The 24,322-nt window shown below is 40.5% G+C and overlaps 1 protein-coding gene across 1 annotated transcript; it reads right to left on the bottom strand.

Moving 5' to 3' along the window:
* Positions 1–697: 697 nt before the first annotated feature.
* CEP97 (centrosomal protein 97) lies at positions 698–24,322 on the bottom strand. Its single transcript, XM_081086427.1, has 11 exons — positions 24,219–24,322; positions 22,098–22,240; positions 21,115–21,273; positions 19,771–19,872; positions 18,131–18,244; positions 17,416–17,582; positions 11,820–11,984; positions 9,520–9,644; positions 8,141–8,909; positions 4,551–4,626; positions 698–2,669 (listed from the first exon to the last, which is right to left on the bottom strand). Exons 1-11 carry the CDS (start codon positions 24,259–24,261, stop codon positions 1,965–1,967), a joined length of 2,568 nt encoding a protein of 855 aa, XP_080942553.1. The 5' UTR covers positions 24,262–24,322; the 3' UTR covers positions 698–1,964.

The raw sequence follows: 24,322 nt of genomic DNA on the forward strand, positions 1-24,322 counted from the left end.
AAATGAATATAGCTGTGTTTTGCCATTTCTTAAAAAAAGAGAAGAGGGACAAGATGTTGGCAGTAACCTTAACCTACTTAAGCAATACTAAACCAGGACATTTCAGGAGCTTTAGTGAGAAATTAATGAATCATTTAGCAGCATTTTTGGAACCAGTGCAGTGCAATTTGATTTTTCTTTGTCTAACAATGGGCAGCAGTGAGGCACTTAACTGTAAAATAGAAAAATAGGGACTATTTAAGAAATTAAAAATCATTCATAAAAGATTATTAGCATTATTCAAAAAGCAAAAAAATCTATTTTTATTTAACATGCTTTCAACATTACACAAGCTTCACTAGAAAAAATACTTTTGAACATAAGACTGCTGTTCAGTTTATAAGAGACAGCAAATAATTCCTTTTCAAGAGATTTTGGATTTCTGAGAATGAAATTCAAGTCTTCTTAACCTGAGTGCTACATATTTATAAACCGAGAAAAATACATCTTACCCATACTAGAGAAATGTTTCTAACTATCAGCAAAGAATAACATGTGATCCCTGACCTTATTCTTGAAGGATCAGAAGTTTTTATTATACATAACTTTAAAGAAGGGGACCTATGACTGTCACAGAATAAATAGGTATTTAGCACCTAAATTTAGAGAATAAGTATTGCCTTCATTTCAAATAGTTGTATGTCCACAGATTGGGGAAAATCAGATATGAATTGTTTAATTGTATTAGAACATTCTCAAAGATTAAAATATCAAGCTTCCAAAAAATTATCCTTGATTTGCATATACATGTACTTGTAATATTCAAACACAATATTATCACTTCTTCCCAGAGTTACAGATACATATTCTTTTTAACAAGTAAAAATAAGTGAGGTTTATTTCTTTTTATTCACTGTTAAACTGTCTTGCAAATGTGGCACCTTTTTCAGAGATTTAGATAGAAAATAGTTCTTAAAAAAAAGTCACCATATTCTACCACTAGTATCATTTTAAATGTTCTTCATTAAGATACAGAAATCAAACATGAACTAAATGACACAGATCTTCTGCTGAAATACAAATGCAAATATAAAGCAGTATACAAGATGAACAGACATGAATTTCTGGCAATATATTGGCACACACATACTTATCTGTGAGATAAAAAAAAGGACTGAATGAAAAGATAACAAAGGTTTGTCATGACATTTTTCCAAATGAATAAAGCCTAGTGTATTTGCTTTCTTCATATCTGAGAGAAATATTCTTATATTGCCTCTTTAAATAAGCTTGATTTTAATTATGGATGGAACATTTGGCTTCATATGTTAAAACTGATACATGATATACTCTAAAGTTTTCCATGAGACAATTTAATCATCCCTACTGAAAAATTCTATAATCTTACCTTCTTCCCCTATTTGCTTATAAAAAAGTTTTCCTTGACTCATAAGGGAGGAAAAAAGGCTTAAAACACAAGGTCTTCCCCGAAGGAGGCTGGCAAATTTCAATACTTCACAATCCTCACATATGTTGTTTACCTTTATTTTAACTAACTGCATTCTTAACCACAGAATTAATTTCCTCACACAGAGGAGTCAAATTCTCTTATTTATATCTTTAAGGTAAATTTTTCTATCTTATTTAAGATATTCTAATATATTTTTGAAAGCAAATGAATACATAAAAAAGCAGAAACACTACTGATGCAATCAGTTAAGAAATAAAGTGCCTATAGCTTCCAATATAAATATTGCTTGATACATTACAGCTAAGTAAAAAAGGCTAACCCAGTCGATATGAAGATTGACTTCAGTATCTAGAATGTGGAAAATATGAGACAAGAATATACATTCTATATAAATAATAACAAAAGTGAGGGTATATTCAAATTCCCCTTCAAAAAAAAAAAAAAGAAAGAAAAGCAACTGAAAATATTCCTAAGAAAAATTAAGTGGATTCTGCTTCCAAAGCACCCAGGCATGCTATACAGTAATACCAACATGCAATACCTGAAATGCAGAATCACACTCTGACTGCTGCCCTTCAACTTCCGCATTTAATTTACGATCCTCTGGTGTCTGGCTGATTTCATCTTGCAAAGCAGGAGATATGACATGAGTACCATCTACAGAAGCATTGTCAGACAAGGCATCTAACTTTTCAGGGGATTGAGCTATGTGATGCGTACTATCTCCTGCCCCTTCAGCAAAATTTGTCCTCTCCTCTGAGTCTTCCAGCTGTTGAACTGAAGTTAAATACTGTTCAAGCAGATTATTATCCTGCTCACTGCTTGAGCTTTCCTTACTCCACTCACCATGTTCTTCACTAACGTCCGCTATACCTGACTTTCTGTGATGCCTGACTGTGTCAGTAGAATTCCCTATTATCGAACTTTCAGTGCTTTCTCTGGAACTTTTTTCAAAATCCAAAGAATCCTGCAAACAGTGAACTTCTTCTGCTAGGGAGGAATGAAAACCAGAGTCTGGAAATTCCGGTAAGGATTTCTTTTGAGGAGCTTCATCAGGAGCAACAAACCAGTCCAAATTTTGATCAGAAGAGGGCTCCTGGCTTTGGGGGAATAACGAAGGTTCAGATGGCACCAGAGTAGTTGATATAGGAGGAGCATCGGTATGCCAGGTACTTAGACGCTGGTCCACAGTCTGTTGCCAAGCTTGCAGAGACCTTACCTATGAACCAAAGGATGTAGTTTTATTATAAAAGTCATGCCTATTTTATAATTGTCCTTTGAGCTTTATTCCCAACACACATTAAGTTGGTAAATGGAGGCAGCAAAACTGGAACTAGAAGCATCCTGACTTCCCTTACCCTTTTCAAAGCACCTCTCATCTAAACCAGGCTGGCACAATGGTACACTTCCTTGGCCCAAAGCAATTCTCTTGCTTTTACTGGAAAAACAATCAGAAGTACAACAGCACATGTCTAGCTGACTAAGGGGTCAATAATGTACTCAATATACACTGAGGTCCACATAATTAGACAGATTAGAGTCTACTAATATAAGTAGGTTCTCTAATATAAGTAGAGTTTCATTTTAGATATCCATTTGGGATAAGAGTTTAAATATTATCTAACAATATTGTATATACAACTAAAAAATACCCCCAAACACCCTGAGTTCTTGGTAAGATGACTTTTACATTTTTCAAGTACAATGAAGATGTCAAAATTTTACTATAACATCTACAACAAAAAAAGGTAATATGTAGAATTTTTTAGTTTCCCTTTGACTATCCTCCAAGGTAATCATTGATAGCGGTTTGATATTTATTCTTCCAGACATTTTACTATATATTTTCAAATACAAAGTGAGTTTTTAAAATCAAGTGGAGCATCAAGTTCTGCAATTTGCTGTTTTTCACTGAACAGCGTTATCTTGGAGATCTTTCCATGTCAGCCCAGTTATTTTTAACTATTCCATAGCATCCCACAGTATTGTTATTATAACATTTAGTTAAGCACACCCCTAGTAACAGTAATTATAAAACCTTAAAAAGGTTTTTTGAATTTTACAGTATTAAGACCCTATTACAAGAAATTCTTATATAAAAATATTTCCAAGGGATTATCTTAAAAAATATTTGATGGAATATAATTATAGTAAAATCAACTGTCTGCACTGTCCCTAAAGTGTGCTATTATAAGATTCAAACTTTCTCTCCCAAGAAGTCATGTATAGTTTTAGGGCATGCATACTGTAACTATCAAAAATCATGTTAGTTGCCGAAACCGGTTTGGCTCAGTGGATAGAGCGTCGGCCTGCGGACTGAAAGGTCCCCGGTTCGATTCCGGGCAAGGGCATGTATCTGGGTTGCGGGCATATCCCCAGTAGGAGATGTGCAGGAGGCAGCTGATCGATGTTTCTCTCTCATCGATGTTTCTAACTCTCTATCTCTCTCCCTTCTTCTCTGTAAAAAATCAATAAAATATATTAAAAAAAAATCATGTTAGTCACTTTTCATTCAAATATTACCAAAGGATAAGACAAGATAATTACATAAAACTTCAAATTGGGCCGAAACCGGTTTGGCTTAGTGGATAGAGCGTCGGCCTGCGGACTGAAAGGTCCCCGGTTCGATTCCGGTCAAGGGCATGTACCTGGGTTGCAGGCACATCCCCAGTAGGGGGTGTGCAGGAGGCAGCTGATCGATGTTTCTCTCTCATGGATGTTTCTAACTCTCTATCTCTCTCCCTTCCTCTCTGTAAAAAATCAATAAAATATATTTAAAAAAAAAAACAAAACAAAAAAACCTTCAAATTGGGTTTTTATACCTATGTATTGAAAAGTTATAACAACATCCCTCAATTTAGTCACTTGCTTCATCTTTATACTTCTTTATCTTCCTGTCAAAATTATAATAATATTTTTCAGATTAAGTAAAGTATAACAATGATCACTTCCTAGTTCCAAGTTAGTGGCAAAGAGTACAAATTACATCCTTGGCCTAGGGGAAGGGTGCTTAGTATGCCTAACTACTCTATGATTACCTAAATAAATATGGAACTTTTCTTTGTTCACACATTAGGTAAATCAGCAGGAAGAAGTTTACCTGGTTCCAAAGGAATTTGACAGCCTCTTCTTGTACAAAATTTTTAATACGTTCTTCATCTCTTTCTTTTCTTAATCTATAATAATTCAAATTCCATTATTGACACAAGGAAGGGTGCTTTGACTTGCACTTCTTGTAACAACTAATAAGCACATGCACTGCAGACATTAAAAACCAAATAACAGACCTTTCTACTTTTAAAATATCTAAGCTGGAACAAGTTTTAAACTATGACTGAACAAATAAGTCAAATGAGATGGGACTGAAATTCAGATTATATTGGTTCCACAAGTATTGCCAGTGATGAAAAATACAATATTAAATGGCTCTTTATTTGGCCTCAATTTCCCACCCAAACACACGAGAGGCATCAGCTGCAGAAAGGAGTTAAGGAATAGGATAACAGCGAGAAACACCCTCTAGACTAGCAGGACTAATCCCACAAACTTCAGTTTGCCCCAGTTCCTCATGAGCTTCTTGCTCTCACCAATAAGCCACCTCCACCTCATCCCATCACTTCCCCTCATTCAAGTCAGACCCTGGGCTCACTGCCACCCTCTCCATACTTATGCCTATCACACATCTAAGGCTCCCCTACAGTCTTATCTCCCAGACTGTAACCATCATCTTGTTCTGAATCTCTGACCCAATTCCTCACATTCTCTAGCCCCCCAAGCTCTTCTTCTGTGCCATCTGAGACTCCTGAATTGTAATTAGCCAGCTCCCTTATACAGGGTAGTAGGCTTACAGTTGTTCATGTGGAAAATAATACAATAATTAATCAATAATAATACAATAATGAATTCTGTATTTTTGCGTATTCACAATTGTAAGCCTACTTCTGCCCCACCCTGTATAGTCAACCTCTTAGGTGAACTTTTCCTTGACCAAATCAGACACACTTCTGAGGGCACTGTAGCCCTCTCAAGTGAAAGATATCTTTTTCACTTGTCCATTAGGGTCAGGAGACTACTTCTCACTGATGTGTACAAGCTATTCTTTACCTTCCTCCTTGAGGAACTAAATCTCCCCAAACTTTTTTCAAATGTTGATTTCCCATTATCTGCCCCCATTCACTGAAGTCTCAGCACAGTCTTTCTCACTGCCCCATTCCCATCATCATTTGTGGAGAACTCAACATTCCCATGGATGCTCTAAGAATAATCCACCCTCGTCACTCCTTCTCATTGTCTCATTTGAGTCCCAGTCATTTATTTTGACTACACCATTTAAAAAATATGGTCTAAAGTACCCACAAAAACCACTACCTCCCATCTTCCCAGTTCACCTGCACCCCAGTCCTCCACCCCAGTGCAACAATCTAGACATCTAATCTTCACCTAGACCTGGTTCATAGGTGGATGCTCAACCACTGAACCACACCAGTCGGGCTCTTACCTTGTTTAAATGCCAAGACCCATCATTATAATAATCACCCCCAAATACCTTCAACTCCTTGCCCTTCCCTCTTTCCCCTTCCATACACACCTAGGAAAAATCATTCCTGTATGGACCAAAGTAACCACCCCCATCAGAATAGAACGGCAGAGAACTGATGAAAACATACAACCTGACCTATTGTTTTAAGTTTTCCTCATACTGTCCAGCAATTCTCCTCCATTCCCCTTATAAGTTCATTTTTAAAATGAATACCTCACACCTCACACCTCTCTCCATAAACCTTCCACACCCTCACTCCTCTCTTCATTTTTAAATGTTGACCACATCTTACACGTCACGATTCAAGAAGGAGAGGCATCCATCACACAGGACTTGCCCATTCCTCAGCATCAAACCTATACCTTATACCTGCTCCAGCCTCAGCCCACTCCCTCTACTTGCACACTGGATCCCTTCCTCTCTAATCTTTTCAAAAACTTCAAGCCTGCATGTCTTTCTTTCCTCTGCACCATCAGTTCTTCCCTCTTTATTGAATCATTTCCATCAATACATAAACATGCTCTTTATCTCCTATCTTTAATTTTTCCCCCTTAACTCCATATTCTCCTCCAGCTCTTCTCTTCCTCACAGGAACACATCCCAAAAGAGTTAGCTACACTCACTTTCTACCTCTCATTCACTCTCAACCTATTCCAAACTGCCATCATCCCACAATGCCACCGAAGCTGTTCTTCAGAACCTCACTGGGCAGGAAAGGTTAATTCAGCAGCCTGGAGTGTTCAAACTCTATGTATTCTAAAGACAGAAGTGCCCTTGATTGGCTCCCAGGAGGTAACCTGTAAGCCCTTGGAACGTCCCATCTGGTAAGAGTATCTGTATACATAGGTGGGACTTTGAACTAAACCAGATAGTTTATGCTAACGCTGTGCTTTCTAGTGAAAAAGTGTTTTGTTTTTTAAGTTTTACTTATTGATTTTAGAGAGAGAGAGAGAGAAGACAGAAACATTAGTTTGTTCTTCCACTTACTTACGCATTCATTGGTTGATTCTTGTATGTACCCTGACTGGAGATCAAACTCACAACCTTGGCGTATTGGGGCAACACTCTAGTCAACTGAACTACCTGGCCAGGGCTGGTGAGTAAGTGTTTTTGCTCACCCTGTATCAGTCTGAATAGTGAAGGTCAGTCACTGTCTATATGGCTGAGCCCTAATAAAAACCCTGGGTATGAAGACTTGACAGTTGGCAGTGCTTCCCAGGTATTGTCACACATCGTTGCTGGGAGAATCAAGCCCTGCCTGTACAACTCCACCAGGAGAGGACACCGAGAAGCTTGTGCCAGGTCTCTCCTGGACTCTGCCCCATCCATCTTTCTCCTATGCTGACTTTAATGTGTATCCTAACCTTTCATTATAATAAACCATAATCATGAACAGAATAGCTTTCCAGAGTCCTTTTAGCAAATCACCAAACCTGAAGATAGTCTTGGAGCCCCAACACAGCCACCAATAACCCCAGCTTCTCAATCTAATGGACACTTCTCTATCCTCCCTACAGCACCTCTCTTTTCTCCCAAAACATTTCCCTGTTGGAGCTGCGACCACTCCAGTGGTTTTTACCACTCTGGCTGTTCCTTCTCAGTCTCATTTACTGCCGTCTCCTCTCCCACCTGACACTATTAATAGATGTTGCTGGCTGGAATACTAATACTCAAAATAAATTTTGAAATCCTAATTTTTCTGAGTCAGCAGTCAGTAAAACAAGTGAGCCAGGGAATTAAGGCATAATTCCTACCATTGCCCCAGTATTTTAACCCCTTTTAAATTCCTGCTCTTTTCTTTAATTCTCAGGTCACCTAGTTAGTTCTATGTAGACTTTCTCATTTTTATACTTATCCAGTTTTTCTACATTTTCTGTACCTTTGTGTGTTTAGGTTTAGAGATGCCTTATAAGGCATGTACTCACTCAGCATTACTGCTATGCTGCATCTATGTACCGACATGGAGATGCATGTGACAGTGTCTGCCCTCGAGATACTTTCAGTGTATTGTAGGAGACAAGTTAGCCAAGTGTGGCAACGTGGTATGAATGTGTCCTGAGCACAACAGCACTAATTCAGTGTTCCGAATCAGCTCTAAGAATGACGCCCCCAAACCAACAGAACAGCACCTGACAGGTCTTTTGACTCACCTCCTTACTTCATCGGTTAGGCAGACAATGTGCTCCTGCATTCTGCGCAGCCGGATTTCATAGCGCACGCCTTTAGCTTGAGGGCTATAGTTCCTGGCATAAAAGCCCCGCCAACAGGCCTGCAGTGTGGTGGCTGCTTCATTCAGTTTCTGAAGGGCAACTTGATCTTGTCCCAAAGCAACAGAGCTCTGGGGGAAAGCCCTGCAAGGAAGTTCTTCTGAAGCAGTTTCAGATATGGTTTCTTTTCTGTCTGGTTTTGTATGTAAGACACTGTGTCCAACTGGCTCAGGAGAAGATAAAAGGCTGTGCATGTCAACTTTCGAGAGAGCACTGGCTACTGCTAGCTCAGGGCAAGGTACCAGCCCATCTTTCTCACTGACCTCTGCACTGACTGCACTTTTCATCATTTGAACAGAATTCTCATTTGTAGCCCACAAAGCTTTTTCCTCTTCTTTACCCAATTCCTGGTCTTCCTGCCCTTTCACAGCGTCATTTGTACCATCTTCTAGGCCCAAGTCAATGCCTTGTAGCCGCAGCTCAACTGTAGGTGATACTGGGGAGAGTCCTGATGCAACCGGCATAAAAGTAGACTCTGAAGAGAGAAGACTACAGTTCAACTTGTCCTCATCTGTCTGTATGTCTTCCAGGTGCAGGTCATTTCGAGAATACTTTGTAGTATGTAGAGAGGCTGGAAAGTTACTCCTAACGGCATATAATTGATCATCATTACTGCTTATCCCAACCCAAGAATTTACTTGGATGACGGGGTCTAAAAGAATCAACAGAGTATCATTGAAACCACAACATATGTAAAGTTTTTGTTTTTTTTAAATTTCAGCTCCATCAAGGTGTAACTGACATACAAAATTGTAAGATATTGTAAGTATATATTGTGGTGATTTAACATATGTATATGTTGTGAAAGATTCCTGACATCTGGTTAATTAAAACATCAATCACCTCACATATTGTTTGCGTGAGTTAAGACGTATTTTCAGTTACATCTTTTTAAGAAAATTTAATCCCTGAAATAGAGTAAAATGCAATAAAATGCCTTCATTGATTCCTCCAATAAGCCTAAAACATCAAGCCAAATATTTTTAAGAAAATAAATTCTTTCAATAATCACAAGAATAATCAAAGTATCAGATCAATACAAAAAGTGAAGTGCTCTGAATTTTTAAAAATTAGAAAAAATATTTATGATATACATATCTACATATATATGAGTGTGTATACACGTATATATAAAATATAAGATCCAAATGACCACTTAAGTTAAAAAAACTAATAAAAATTATGAAAATATGCACCTTTTCTGTTTTACGATGCTCAACGGATCAAATAACTTGAAGAAAACAGATTAATTACTTTCTTACCACACTCCTGGACTGTCTGGCAATCTTGAAGGGGGCTTGAATGCTCTGGCGCCTTTGTTTCGGTAAGAGGAAGACAAGACAGCTCTTCATTTTGGCTTTGGTTCATTAACTGCCTCTGATGAAACCTAAAAGTCAACAACATCGGATGTGATTTAACAAACACCCAGAAAAGCAAGCTTTTATGCTTCCTATCAGAAAGGTAGAAGTTTACAATCTTCAAAGTAGATACCTCTAATCATCACCAAATTACAAAGTCTCATTCGAAAGCACTGGATAGGAAGGGTTAAGGAATTTATTTTTAAATCACATAGACAGACAACTCATATACATACACTTGTACAAACATTTAAAGCAGGATCTCTGATTTAAAAAATAAAAGTAACTACTTAATGCTTCTAGCTATATTTCTTCTTTTTTGCTCATTCCCCCCCCCCCCCCCACACACACACAAACACCCATCCCTTCCCCCTCCCCTCTCCCCTCCAGAGCTGTCTGCCTGCTTTCTTTGCTTGGTAGTTCAGTTAATTCATTAAATTCTACATATGAGTGAAATCATGATGCTTATCTTTCTCTGACTGGCTTATTTCACTTAGCATAATGTTCTCTAGATCCATCTGTGCTGTTGCAAAGGATAAAATGTTCTTGCTTTTTATGGCAGAGTAGCATTACATTGTGTAAATATACCACAGTTTTTCCACCTACTTGTCTACTGATGGACACTTGGGCCGCTTTAAATCTTGGCTATCTAAAAGGGTAATATGCTAATTAGACCGGGAGAACTTCCGGACAAGGCCATGGTGGCGGGGCTGAGGCAGAGGAGGTTAGGGACGATCAGGCCAGGAGGGGAGGGCAGTTGGGGGTGATCAGGCTGGCGGGTGGGGCAGTTGGGGTTGAGCAGGCTGGCAGGGGGGAACAGTTGGGGGCGAGCAGGCCAGGAGGGGGGGCAGTTTGGGGCAAGCAGGCCGGTAGTGGGGGGCAGTTGGGGGCAATCAGGTCAGCGGGGGGGCATTTGGGGGCGAGCAGACTGCAAGGGGGCAGTTGGGGGTGAGCAGGCCGGCAGGGGAGGCAGTTGGGGGCGATTAGGCCAGCGGGGGTGGGGGGGTAGTTGGGGGCAATCAGGCCGGCGGGGGGGGGGTAGTTGGGGGCAATCAGGCCGGCGGGGGGAGGGGGGCAGTTGGGGGCAATCAGGCCAGCAGGAGGGGGGTAGTTGCGGGGGAGCAGAATAGCAGGCAGAGTGGTTAGGGGCAATTGGGCAGGCAGGTGAGCGGTTAGGAGCCAGTGGTCCTGGATTATGAGAGGGATGTCCCATATTGGAGAGGGTGCAGGCCGGCTGGACTGAGGGACAGCTCCCCCACCACCACAAATTTCGTGCACCAGGCCACCAGTTGTAAATAACGCTGCAATGAACATAGGGGTACATATATTTTTTCAAATTGGTGTTTTGGGTTTCTTTGGATAAATTCCCAGAAGTGGAATCCCTGGGTCATAAGGCCGTTCCATTTTTATTTTTTTGAGGTAACTCCATACTGCTTTCCACAGTGGCTGCACCAGTCTGCATTCCCAGCAACAGTACACAAAGGTTCCCTTTTCTCCATATTCTCACTAACACTTGTTGTTAGCTATACTTCTTAATGTATTTAAAAACCCAAAAGGAACACCTACATTAAAAGAACAGATCCATTTTTAAAAAAATTCCATCCTCCCATACTGCTTGGCTCTCCCCAGGCATGATTAGCAATGCGGCTGCTGTGGAGCAAACTGGATTGCACTGTGTGGTTCAGTTCCCTGCCCGACTGCTGCAGTGACAAGGGGCCAAAACGCTCAGAAATGTGGGCTGCATATGGATGGAACTGGAGAGCATTATGCTAAGTGAAATAAGCCAGTCAGAGAAGGATAAATACCACATGATCTCACTCATTTGTGGAATATAATGATCAACATACACTGATGAACAAGGACTGATCCAGAGACAGAGAGGCATTGATTGGACTGTTGGGCCTTGGAGGGAAGGTAGGGGAGGGTGGGGGTAAGTGGGAAAGATCAACCAAAGGACTTATATGCAAGCATATAGGCCTAACCAATGGACACGGACAATGGGGGGGTAAGAGCATGAGCGGGGGGTAGCGGATAATGTGCAGATAAGGACAGATATGTAATACCTTAATCAATAAAAAATATATTTAAAAAAAAAGAAAGAAATGTGGGCTGCAGCACTGGCCTCAGTCCCACTGACCCCACAGCAAAGACTCAGAGGTATTTTCACTGTGAATTCATCAGCTGCTATAAACAAGTGGGCTCACCTCTGCTTGCTCAGAATCTTCTCTAGCTTGGCATCCTCTGCTGTTTGAAGACCCAGTGTAGAAGTGAGAGGACAGACCAGAGCTAGATACTGGACAAGCTGGACATGCTGGCCAGGCCGATATGCTCTCCCCTTGCCTTGACTATAGAGCCATTCAGCTTTCAAACTGGAATTGGGGGACATAAAGAGAAGGTGACACCAGGTAGATAGTACTAGTATACAATTTTAAGCAACATGATCTCCCATCTTAATTACCTTTATAGCATTGTTGGATGTTTTTCATAAATAAAACTCACTCAACTTGTAATCGATCCTTCTGATTCACTCCCCTTACTCTTAACATGACTCAAACCTTTTTTCTTGCTTAGGGGCATTTCCATAGATTTGTACTAATGGTTCCAAATATTTCAAAATTATTTTCAAAGAAGCAATACGTATTCCCTCCATTCACTGTTAAACTGAAGTACACAAATATATGACAGATGACATGTGATAATAGTATTATAGTTATTTCTTGAAGAGCCCTTATCTTTTAGAGATATATACTGAAATATTCACAGATGAAATTATATGTAATCTGAGATCTGCTTAAAAGTAACACAGGAGAAGAGGAAGTAGGTGAAGCATGTTTAAATGAATAAGGTTGGCCATGAGTTAAAAACCATTGAAGTTAGATATTGGATTTGCAGGAGGTCATTCTATTACTGTTTATTTTTCCACTAGAGGCCCTGTGCATGGATTCGTACACAGGTGGGGTCCTGGCCAGTGATCAAGGCCAATCGGGGCCCAGCCAGGGGGAGGGACCGCAGGAGGTTGGCTGGCTGCAGGAGGCTGGCCAGCCACAGGAGGTTGGCTGTGGGAGTACACTGACCACCAGGGGGCATCTCCTGCATTGAGTACAGTCTGCCCCCTGGTAGTCAGTGTGTCGTCATAGCGACTGGTCAACCAGTTGTTCAGTAGACAAGTTGTAAGGGTTGCTTAGGCTTTTATATATATAGACACGTGCTTGAATTGGTTTATTTATTTATTTTTGTTTAACATGCCATTGCCTTAATTTTGCCATTCTTAAACTTGGCCCTCAACTTGAAGTTGAGGTTGGATCATTTTGATATACTTTGTTTCTCTGTTTTTATACAATTAGCTAAGCATTGCAGATAGTTTGAAAATCACTTCCAATTCACGAGTATTTCCTTGGACCTTCATATCAAGGTATCCACATCATACAAACTGTACTGTCCAAAACTGTCAAGCCACCCAAGGTCTATTATATACTGAAGTGAAACTGTCCTCTTGATAACTGGTTAAATCCTGCAAAAGAGTCATGGTGCAATACAATATAACACGTCTAGTTAGCGATCTTCCAGGGTCACAAGAAAGGAAGGACTGCTTTCCTTCAGTGAGATATGTGGTATACCAAGTAGATTAACTCAAGTCAGGTAACCCATTCTTAGTCTAATAAAATGTTTATTCTATTTCATAAAAACAGTTAAAATAAAGATCATTCAGAATCTTCATGAAATCTGCTCTAAGTTTCCATAAGTTCTGCCAAGCAAATCACTTGTTGAAAAGCTCTCCCTTCAAAACGGTCCACAGCAAATGGCAACTGCCAACCTGAACATAACCAGCGAGCAACACTTCCATGATGTAGACGGCGTGTAGTCTGGGACGAAGGAGCAACAAAAGTAAAAAGACAAAGAAGGCTCAGGCTCCAGTGCCCCACAGTATAAGTGTGAGAAAAACCATAAACTGTGGAGCATCAGTGAATGTAAAATGTTTTTCTTGCCTTTGCTTTTCATTCATCAAAAACATACCACTACACAAATGTATGAATCCATAAAATTTTCTCCTGGGTAAAAAAACTCCCTGCCAATTAAGATACCATTGCCAACAAAAAGAAAAACAAAATTAACATTCATTCAGCTATAACATGACTTTCAAATCACTGGAATATGATATTTCTCTTGAAATTAAAGGAACAGTTTACATAATATAACAGAAATAACAACTATTAAAAGAGAAAATGAAAACAACCTGTTTTTTTTTTTTTTTTTTTCAAAAAAAAAAGAGTATTGAATAAAGTGATACTGGTATTTGCTTTTAAAATACTCTAACAAGCCATAACTGGTTTGGCTCAGTGGACAGAGCGTCGGCCTATGGACTTAAGGGTCCCAGGTTTGATTCTGGTCAAGGGCATGAACTTTGGTTGCGGGCACATCCCCAGTGGGAGGTATGCAGGAGGCAGCAGATCGATGTTTCTCTCTCATCAATGTTTCTAACTCTCTATCCCTCTCCCTTCCTCTCTGTAAAAATCAATAAAATATTAAAAAATAAATAAAAATAAAATAAAATACTCTAACAAAAAAAGTGGGGGATAGATGAAACAGAATCGGCAAAATGCTGGTAACTCTGGAGGCTGCATGGTGGCTACTGAGATGTTCCTATGTTAGGTACTCTCTCTACTTCCCTATATTTTGAATATCTTTTCAAAAAAAGAGAATCATCTCCAAAGTTCTGCTTTCTAACTAGGCTCTGATCTCTAAGCAACAGAGGCATAGTTGTGTCCTGTAAATAGTTAAACAGATGGAAACAAATTCAGAAAGAAATCCAAATTCTCAGGTGCTATACAAAGGTGCTGGTCTTTCCACAGCTGCCCTTCGCCAAAGCACCACAGGGGGGTGACTGCTCAGTGACTCTTTCTATGACACACACACTTAAGATGTGGCTACCTGACGTCATCCAAGAAACGAGGATACTTCTCATGAGGGAGAAAATTTAACCTGGATGTTTTTAGGAAATAACAGGCTGAGTACATATGAAAACTGGAAAGTCCTTCCTATCCTCAGGACAATCCCCAAGATTGAGCAGGAGGACGTTTTGGACACTGCGCAGGCTACTCAATGATTTTTTTAAGACAATAGTTCTCCCTTAGCCTAATTCCTCCCCACTGAATAGCATATTTCCAGAGATACTCTAAAACATGGGAGTACAGTGTAGACACCAGGGTTGTCGCAGACATCACCTGCAATAGCATTTTTCTCACTAGTGTGGCATCAATAACAATCTAGTTTCTTTAGCCTGAATATTTCTCTTTACCCATTCTTCCATGGACTGGCATTTGGGTCATTTCCCAAATGTTCCAAAGAGCTCCCAGTGTTCGAAGCTATTATGAATAGGCTGCTATGGACACGCTTGTACATATCTTTTGGTAGACAGAGCACCCATTTCTGTAGGGTATAGACCAGAAGTCAAATTGTTGGGCTACAGGGAATGTATCTGTATGTTTAGCTTCAGTAAATACTGCCAGTTTTTCAAAGTGATTGAATCACGTACATTCCTAGAACAGTGTATGAGAGTCCCAATTGCTCCACATACTCACCAACACTTATTTGTGAATATTGTCCATCCTTTTAATTTCAGCTACTCTGGCAGGAGCTGGTTGATTTACAGACTCCATAATAACCAGGAAAGATAATAATCTTTCTGGATTATCAAAAAGTCAAAATAGCCCTAGCTGGTTAGGCTCGGTGGTTAGAGTGTTGGCCTGCGGACTAAAGGGTCACAGGTTAGATCCTGGTCAAGTGCACGAATCTCGGTTGCAGGCTCAATCTCATGACCCAGTCAGAGTGTGTGCAGGAGGCAACCAATCGATGTTTCTCTCTGTCTCTCCTCCTCCCTTCCATTCTTTCTAAAAAATCAGTAGAAAAATATCGTCAGGTGAGGATTAATAACAACAACAACTAAAAGCCAATACAATGGTTATCTCTAGCAGGGAGGGGAGTTTTATGATGGGGGTGGAGCAAAGGAGATCTCTGGAGTGCTGGCTGTTCCATACTCTCAGTGGGGATGATATGGGTATTTGTAAATATCATTTTTGAGACTAGACCTGAATTATGAAACTTTGTTTTTTTTTAATCTGGGGGAAAAGAACTCATCTGAGAAAGGGTTGTTATTGTGCTGCCCTCCCCCTCTGCCTCCCTCCAGACTTTAGTGCAGGACCCTCACACAAAGGGAGGCTACCCAAGTGAATGCACTGTTCCCTACCCCCTGGAGTCTCTGAAGTTAAACATTTGTAAAACATTACACAGGAAGTTCAAAGAAGTACAAATTTCCTGAAAGTCACCTATTAAAACCACTTTCACAGTGTAGAAACATAGCCTTTGCACTATTATTCAGACTTAACAAATATTTTGTTTCTTAACACTTGCTTTAGTTCCTTCAAATCACTTCAATCCCTACTCCCTATCCAAAAGTAATGACTTATCATTTATTAAGCACCTAGTGTATGACCAGGTGCTATTTATAGCCTCTATCCTCATTACCTTGAAAGTGAGGTAGTATTCCCCACGTTTGACAGATGGGAGACTAAGGCTTGGAGAAGCCAAGGGCCCTGCCCAGGCCATACAGCTAATGGGCGGCAGGGAAAGATGATGAAGCCTTCTCTTGTCTCTCTTCACCAGGGCTCATCTCCCTTTCAGGTCTCTCTTTATGCCAGACTCTCATCTCTAACCATCCCTCCCTGCTGCCTCCCACATGTGAAAATGTTGCCTACTCCCACAGAAAAATCCAACAACTTCTTTCGCTTAAAGAAAGATCTGGAGAAGATAATCCAAGTAAATCCATATTCCAGCTTTACAACTGGACACAAAATAAGGTTGGACACAAAATAAGGTTCATGCGTACATGGCAACACTTACTACAGGATAAAGGAAAAAGCCACACTTTTTGGTAGGCAAACTAGACTTGACATATGTCCCCCACCCCGCACCAGCACCACCACTGTGTAGCTCCTGGCTGCTATTCCTCACTGCCCCTCGCCCGATTCAGCAACTAGATGAAACTGCAGGGAAAAGAAAAGGAAAACCTGTGATCTACCACTCATCCCCTCATTAGGAAACCCCTCAAGGGCCTGCTGCCAGTCTCCAGGACAGAAGAGCAAAAAAAGGTGAGGAAGAATGTATGTGCTGAGTCTATAATGGCATGTACATATGCATTGAGAGGAGGAAGTGAAATGAGGCACAGAGATGAGAATAAACTCATTTCAGCTCTCACAATCCCCTAACTCCAACCACTTTGCCCACATCCTAGTTCCTTACCTCCCCTAAGCCTCTAATTCCACTGATCACGTGCCAGCGTCCAAAAGACCCCACCAGGCAGGGTCCCAACTCCAAGGTGCGAAAACCATCAATGATCTACAGATGAGGGAGTCCTCATTTCTACTGCTTCCCAGGTAGGAAAAGGGGAGGACCAATCAGCATGTCTGCTACCAGCTCCCAACTGGAACTGCATACATTTTCCCACAGAGTCTCTGTTATAAAGGGTAGTTGGGTCCTAAGTTATTTTTAATTCTGCCTTACATATCTGGTGAATTGCAAGCTTTTGTGGGACTGATCTGAGACCCAACCTCTGGAACTGAAATTCTTTTGTAGAAAGGATAGAAAATCCTAAGCGAACAGCACAGTCTGCTATGTGACTGCACAAGGGTATTTATTTTAAATGCACATTTAAATAAATATTCAGTTTATTAATCTGTCGAAAGCTAGAAATGGTCTTTTTAGTAACTTGCATAGTGAATGTGATGTTAAAAAGGTCATGTTCACCTTTCTTTCTGAGAAATCACATATCCATCCAGGACTCTGAGGTTTAAGCACCAGCTGACGATGTACGGCCGATAGTCGAACCCTGGAATGGAAGGTGTTGCCATCACACAAGGATTGCTCATGATCGACAACTGTTCCAATTCAGTTAAGGATGCCAAAAAAGAGATCTGGAACAAAGGATATGTCTGTTGAACAAATCGGACTATTCAGTGTCAAGCGCAAGGCTTTCGTGATTACACATCTTTGGCAATTTGAGAATGTAACAATCCCCCTCTTGTTCTGAAAAGCGACAAGTAACACTCTTATATTATCCACCGACTTCCAAATTCCACCGATATGGCCATCTGCCCTTGCTGCACAATGTCGCTTAGAAAGCATCAGCACTGCTTCCCAGCAGACAACTGAAAACCTAATAGCCAGAGGATGGTGCACAGTGTGCCTTAACCTCTTTAGTGTAGATGTCCCTCTACCTCCAATCACTTACAAATGGAATAACTGCACATTACATATGAAATTATGCTTTCATGATCCACTGACATTAAGAAAAAAATGCAAAGAAAAATAATGATCAGCTAGAGCCAGTGTTTCATCTTGATGCAGTTTCTTCCAAGAGGCTCACAGTCCAACAGTGAGCTCACAACTTTCTCCTGTGTTTCTCCTCCGTTCTCACAACTTTGCAGCTTCTTGGTTTCCAGAGAACACCCTCAAATTTTACCTCATTTAAGTCCCGAATTCCATTTTCCGCCAAAGAAAGGATAGCAAGACTCCTCGGTAGATAAGCTGGTACCATTCTAAGAGAGGTGATGATGTTTCCATGTAAAAGCAGGGTCTTAAAAGTAAAAACAACATGACTTACAAATGAAAAGATTATAAATGAATGGGTCTATTTTGACAAAAACCAAAATGGTATGTGTGAAAACAGGGACCTATTTTATTATACAACTCATAGCACACAAATCGAAGACTTAGTGGTAGAAGAGTCGTGGGTTGTCGTCTGGTCCTCTCTCTTTTCTTGTCCACATTCTAAGCCTAAGAAAGTTTACAGACTTGTCCAAGAACACATGCTAGGTATAGCAACTAGCCTTTCACGAGATTTAGTTTATTAAAACTTGAGCAATTTCCAACAAACGGTTCATTACTTTTTAAAACATCAATATAGAGGTTGAGAAAGAAACAGAAAGAAAACACTTATTAAAACAACCATGTATAAAGCAAATTTTCCAAAAGAGAAGGAGGAAGGGAGAAAGAAAGGGAGAGAGGAAGAGCGGAAGGGAGGGAGGAGAAGAGAGAAAGAGAGGGAGGGAACACACAATCCATAATTTGCTCTAATTCCCCTGATCATGTGCCGGCGTCCAAAAGACCCCATCAGGCAGGGATCCCAACTCCAAGGTGCAAAAACTATCCATGATCTAGAGATGAGAGAGTCCTCATTCCTACTGCTTCAGGAAAAAGGGCGGACCAATCAGCATGTCCGCTACCAGCTCCAAACTGGAACTCTGCATGCATTTTCCCACAGAGTCTCTGTATTCTCTTGGAAACTGAAAGATTGACCAAACTAGCATGTGCTACTCGCAGATGAAGCTCACTCAAGGTCAGCAACAATGCGGAACCAAAAACTCTCTGAACACCCAGATTCTAATAAGATAATCATGCCTCCATTTCAGAAAAAAAAAGTTTAATCATTTTCAGTTCATTTGAATTCTCTTAGTATCTGACTAAATCAAATTGTTTAGAGTAACTACTGCATGTTCTGCTAAAGATGTGGGGAAAGCTGAGCTAATATCACTTCTTCTAAAGCTTAATGAGTTCATCTAATATTAATATCCAATGAAGCAAAAATATGGAAAATGCCTACATATGTCTTTTGAAGCTGTGAGTTCAACTGTTACTTATTTGGTTGCATGATATATTTTCCTCCATAAAATGTGCTATATGGTACAGGTTTATTTTTTAAAATTAAAGTGAAGATAATTTTGATAACTTAATAATACCTGTTCCTAAAAAACAACAGCAATTCCGAGCGTCAAGAACACAGGCTCATGTTCAGGAATAATTATGCTCAACCTCGCCAATATGCTATGTACTTACTGCAAAGCTGCTAGCAGGCTGGTTGGACATGAAGGGAATTTCATTTTGAAGGATAGTAAATAAGAATTAACCCTAATTACAATTACCAGTTTTAATTACATCAGTTATAGACACTAAAAACAAAAAGTTTCACACTGTAATAGAATTTTTATTGTAATGGACACAGTCTGTTCTTCATATGTAGCAGGCTGCTTTAAAGTCAAACAGATAACTTTCTATTGGCATTTTAGTATAAAATTTCAGAAATGACATAGAACACACACTTACCTTCAGTGATACCAATTTAGATATATCACCTATCTGGGGTAAGTTATTGTCTGATAAATCGAGGTGCTGTAGAGCTGTGCAGCTATTGATTTGCTCCATGGCCTAGCACAAGAAAATTATTATGTCAGTTCACGCAAACAAAATCAAAATAAAGCAACTTGCTTGGTTTCTTGTAGCTGAGTCTCCTGCCTCCTCTGCTTATTTATTTATTTTTAAAAATATATTCTTTATTGATTTCAGAGAGGAAGGGAGAAGGAGAGATAGAAACATCAATGATGAGAGAGAATCATCGATCGGCTGCCTCCTGCAGGCCCCCTCCTGGGGATTAAGCCCCCAACCCGGGCATGTGCCCTTGACTGGAATCAAACCTGGGACCCTTCAGTCCGCAGGCCAACGCTGTATCCACTGAGCCAAACCAGCTAGGGCTCCTCTGCTATTACTGGAAGCAGAGGAGTGGTGTTTAGCAAGAAAAAGAGAAAACAATGCTAACAGAATTTGGCAAAATGTTATGGAGCAAGCTCCCACCTTCATTATTGCTCTCAGAGTAGAGGATCATATCATCCCAGATATTCAGAAATTAAAGAAACCATAGTGATGTCACATGATAGCTGAGAGGGCAAGGATGTTACAAGTTAAGAGGGGAGCCAAACTCCCTGGATTCACATCCTGACTGTAATCCTGGCTGTGCGCCCTCAGGCAAGTTACTTAACTTCTCTACTCTTTGGTTTCCTCATCTATATAATGGGCATAATAACACTACCTACCTCATAGGCTGTCATGAGACTGAGTTAATACAGTTAAACTGCTTAGAACAGTACCTAGGCTAAATTAATTGTTCAATAAAAGTCAGCTGTTAATAATATCATTTAATCCATCCCCTCATCTAGCATATCAAAATGTAAGACACAGAGATATTTATTAACTTGCCCAAAATTATAGAGCTCCTAAATGGTGGAAGCAGGATTAGAATTCAGAACCCCACTTTTAAAACAGTGTATTCTCCACTATACCATTAAACATTTACTTAAAGCTTAATGAAGCATAATATAGTCTTTCTCCTAACATTTCATTCTGTTTGATCCATTTTTCTAAGTATAAAATAGATTCCTTGTTCACAGTTAAAAGAATATTATACTGTGTTATGTGTTTCAAAATAAGATTTTTTTAGTTTATGTTAACTGAAATTATCCCTGCACAGTGTGAGCGGGTACTTTCATTTTTTTTTACTCTATTCATTTCTAAACTGCTTGAATTTATTTTTTACAGTGAATACTTTTGTAAATTGAAAAAACCTCAAACATAATTACTTAAAAAAACCCCACAAAACAAAAAAACCCAGTTCACCTTGAGATTATTTCCTGCCAAATTCAGCCACTCCAAATGTACTAGTTCCTTTAGCCCTTCCACATAGCCAATGCTATTATGAGGCAAATTTAACACCCGGAGTTGGGTCAGTTTGGCTACACCCATCATCCGTACCAGCCGATTATTAGCCACTGACAACTGTGGAAAGGAAACATATCATTACTCTTCGGAATAAAATATATAGATTATTTTCACATTAGGGTGCTTAAAAGATTTGTTTATAAAGCCAAACATGTCCAAATATATAAACCCAATCTGTACTTTTCACATATGCTGTTTAGGTATATATTCTAGAGCAGGGGTCCTCAAACTTTTTAAACAGGGGGCCAGTTCACTGTCCCTCAGACCGTTGGAGGGCCGGACTATAGTTTAAAAAAGAACTATGAACAAATTCCTATGCAAACAGCGGCGGCAAAAACACCCGGTGGGCCGGATAAATGTTTAGTTTGAGGACCCCTACTCTAGAGTAACTATTAGCTTGTTGGTGCTGCTGCTGCTGCTCCTAAGCAATGGAAAATACACACAACCCTCAGCAATAACATCTCCTCCAATTACTAAAGAGAAAGCACTGTTAACACAGCAACTACTTGAGAATACAAGCTCCACAGAATGCAGTCCTTAAACTGTCTCAGTCAAAATCTAGAACAGTGCCAGACATATATGGGGCACCCAATTACATTTGCTGCATGAATGAACCCTTTGCCCCTATCATGAGGTACAAGGCTATCTTAACACAATATTTTGCTAACATAAAATGTTTGCTTTTTAAAAACAAATGCCTCTTTTTCTAGTCCACCCTAAATGTAGCACATATGTGTTCATCTTTAGGAGAAACTGTCATGTAAAGATTTAAGGCAACATTTACTACTTTCCAAGCCTGCACAGTTACTTTTTGCTTGGTTATTTTATTAGATATAATAAACTGGTTCTAATATAACTATTTCTCCAGATACAATACCTACCTGTATTAATCGACTGCATTTCTCAAGATTTTCCAATTTGATAATCTGATTTTTATCCAAAATCAAAGTATGAATGTCAGCATCACAGGGTAAGTTTGCACTTAATTTCTGTAGCCCCTTCCCTGACCAATTGACCACTAACCCTAGAAAAGAGAAAGGAAACTATTAGAAAACACAAATACTACCCCTGAGCACAGGGATGGAATATATATATATATCTCAGCAATCGAACAACTGGTCGACCAGTTGTTATGCTGCTCAAGTTCTATGATGAAATACTTTTGAATTCTTCACAGTTAAACATAAACTAGTATTTCCACATCCTGTGGCTAAGTAATGATAGTATTTTTAAGTGGAACTCATCTTTTGCTAGAGATTAACGTACATACAGTCCAACCACCAGTATATCCTATAGCAGTGATGGCGAATCTATGACATGCGTGTCAGAGGTGACACGCGAACTCATTTTTTTGGTTGATTTTTCTTTGTTAAATGGCATTTAAATATATAAAATAAATATCAAAAATATAAGTCTTTGTTTTACTATGGTTGCAAATATCAAAAAATTTCTATATGTGACATGGCACCAGAGTTAAGTTAGGGTTTTTCAAAATGCTGACACGCCGAGCTCAAAAGGTTCGCCATCACTGTCCTATAGTGTCCCAAATCAAAGTATATACTTCAGTTAATTTACCCACAAAATGGGAATAATGCACCTAATTCATTAAATTGATGGGGGGGGGGGGGAATGAAAAGAGAGCACTTAGCCCCATCCCTAGCTCACAGCACTCACTAAAGTAATTCGGTACAAAAGATGTTCAAATTCTGGCTCCACTACTTCACCATTGTGGTGTCTTGGGCAAGTTACTGATCTCTTTGGGGCTCACTTTTCTAATCTGTAAGACAGATTTGATAATAATACCTGCCTTATCATGCTGTATACAAAGAAGACAAGATGATGTAAAATAAATAAAATAAAATAAAAAGCAATGGAAACGTCTTCTAGCTCACATAAAACGTGCTCTATAAATGTTTTAATTGCTCCTACTCTAAGCTGCCTTGGGAGGGTTGGGGAGGTGGAGTTTTTGAGAAGCAGATATCAGAGGGAGGCGGGGCCCTGAGAAACTGCCAATTTCACAATTATACCCAAATTAAGACTACGGAGGGAAATAATTACTCGAGAACGCGCTCCTGAAGAGATGCAATGTTTTCCCATTGTCTCTAATGGCTTCTAGCATTTGGGGTTGGGGCTGGAGGGAGTCATGGGATTTTGAGAATTTGGAGCAAGCTGTGTACTGGGTCCCAAGAAAACGCACAGCTTTTGCACACAATTCCAAGGAGTCCACAGACTGCTTAGAACCACCGATTGCCCCCCCTGCCCCCCCAAATATAATGAGCCCCTGTTCTAAGCCGTGGAGAAAGGCTCCACTCCACAGCCGGGCCCTCAGACTGACTGCAGAGCCGAGCCTCAGAACTCGAAGCGCTGTAACCAAAACAAAGGAGCTCGGTTCCCGCGGCTCCAGGTCACAGGCGCACCCGCGCCCCGCACCCCGCCGGGCAGCGACCAAACCCGGCCCGCGGGTCCCGTCTGCAGAAGCAGGGGTGCAGAACTGTAGGCTCTGGATCACCCCCAGATTTTATCAGAGCCACCGGACACTTCCAAGAAAGGGTTCAAAGTCAGTCTAGGGAGCTGTGCTTGATAGAGGGTGTCCCGAATGTTCTAGAACGAGGGAAAGGGGGACAGTAACGTGAGAGCGGGAGATCCTGCAGTTCTCACTTGGGCACCCAGAACTCAAAGTAGACACCCTAGAAAGGTCACCGCAGTCCGAAACCCACCACCCAAGTAGACTAAGGAGCGCGGGATCCGGGGTGCCGGCGCGCAAAGAGCCTTGGGGGCTGTAGTCCCCCGCCCGGGCCTCGCCTCAACGCTGCAGAGCTAGGCAGAGCACGGAGACTACAACTCCCAGAGGGTAGCGCGCCTCCGCGATGTCCACAGGCTCCCATCAAAAGAACTGGTCCAGAACTGCACCCCTAAACCCAGGCTTCTTTTCTATACCAGGTAATTATTTACTTCAGTTCCACAGAGTAAGGCTTAAGACTCAGGGGTGAGGATCGCCTTACCTTCTCCAGGAGGCAAAGCCGCGTCCACACGCGCTGCCGCCATACTTCCCGCTTGCTAATAACCCCAAGCAACCGTCCTCCAGCGGCTCCACTTGTAGTCGGGC

The sequence above is a fragment of the Myotis nattereri genome (assembly GCF_964212035.1).
Source record: "Myotis nattereri genome assembly, chromosome: 3".
Classification (NCBI taxonomy): domain Eukaryota; kingdom Metazoa; phylum Chordata; class Mammalia; order Chiroptera; family Vespertilionidae; genus Myotis; species Myotis nattereri.

What these genes read in the sequence shown, in the direction of transcription:
- CEP97 (XM_081086427.1), bottom strand. Translation starts at nt 24,261, where the DNA reads ATGGCGGCAGCGCGTGTGGACGCGGCTTTGCCTCCTGGAGAAG. An exon ending in CTAAATTGGTATCACTGAAG is followed by an intron (nt 18,245 to 19,770) that starts GTAAGTGTGTGT and finishes TTTACTTTTAAG; the next exon opens with ACCCTGCTTTTACATGGAAA. An exon ending in GAATTCGGGACTTAAATGAG is followed by an intron (nt 17,583 to 18,130) that starts GTAAAATTTGAG and finishes CCTTTGTTCCAG; the next exon opens with ATCTCTTTTTTGGCATCCTT.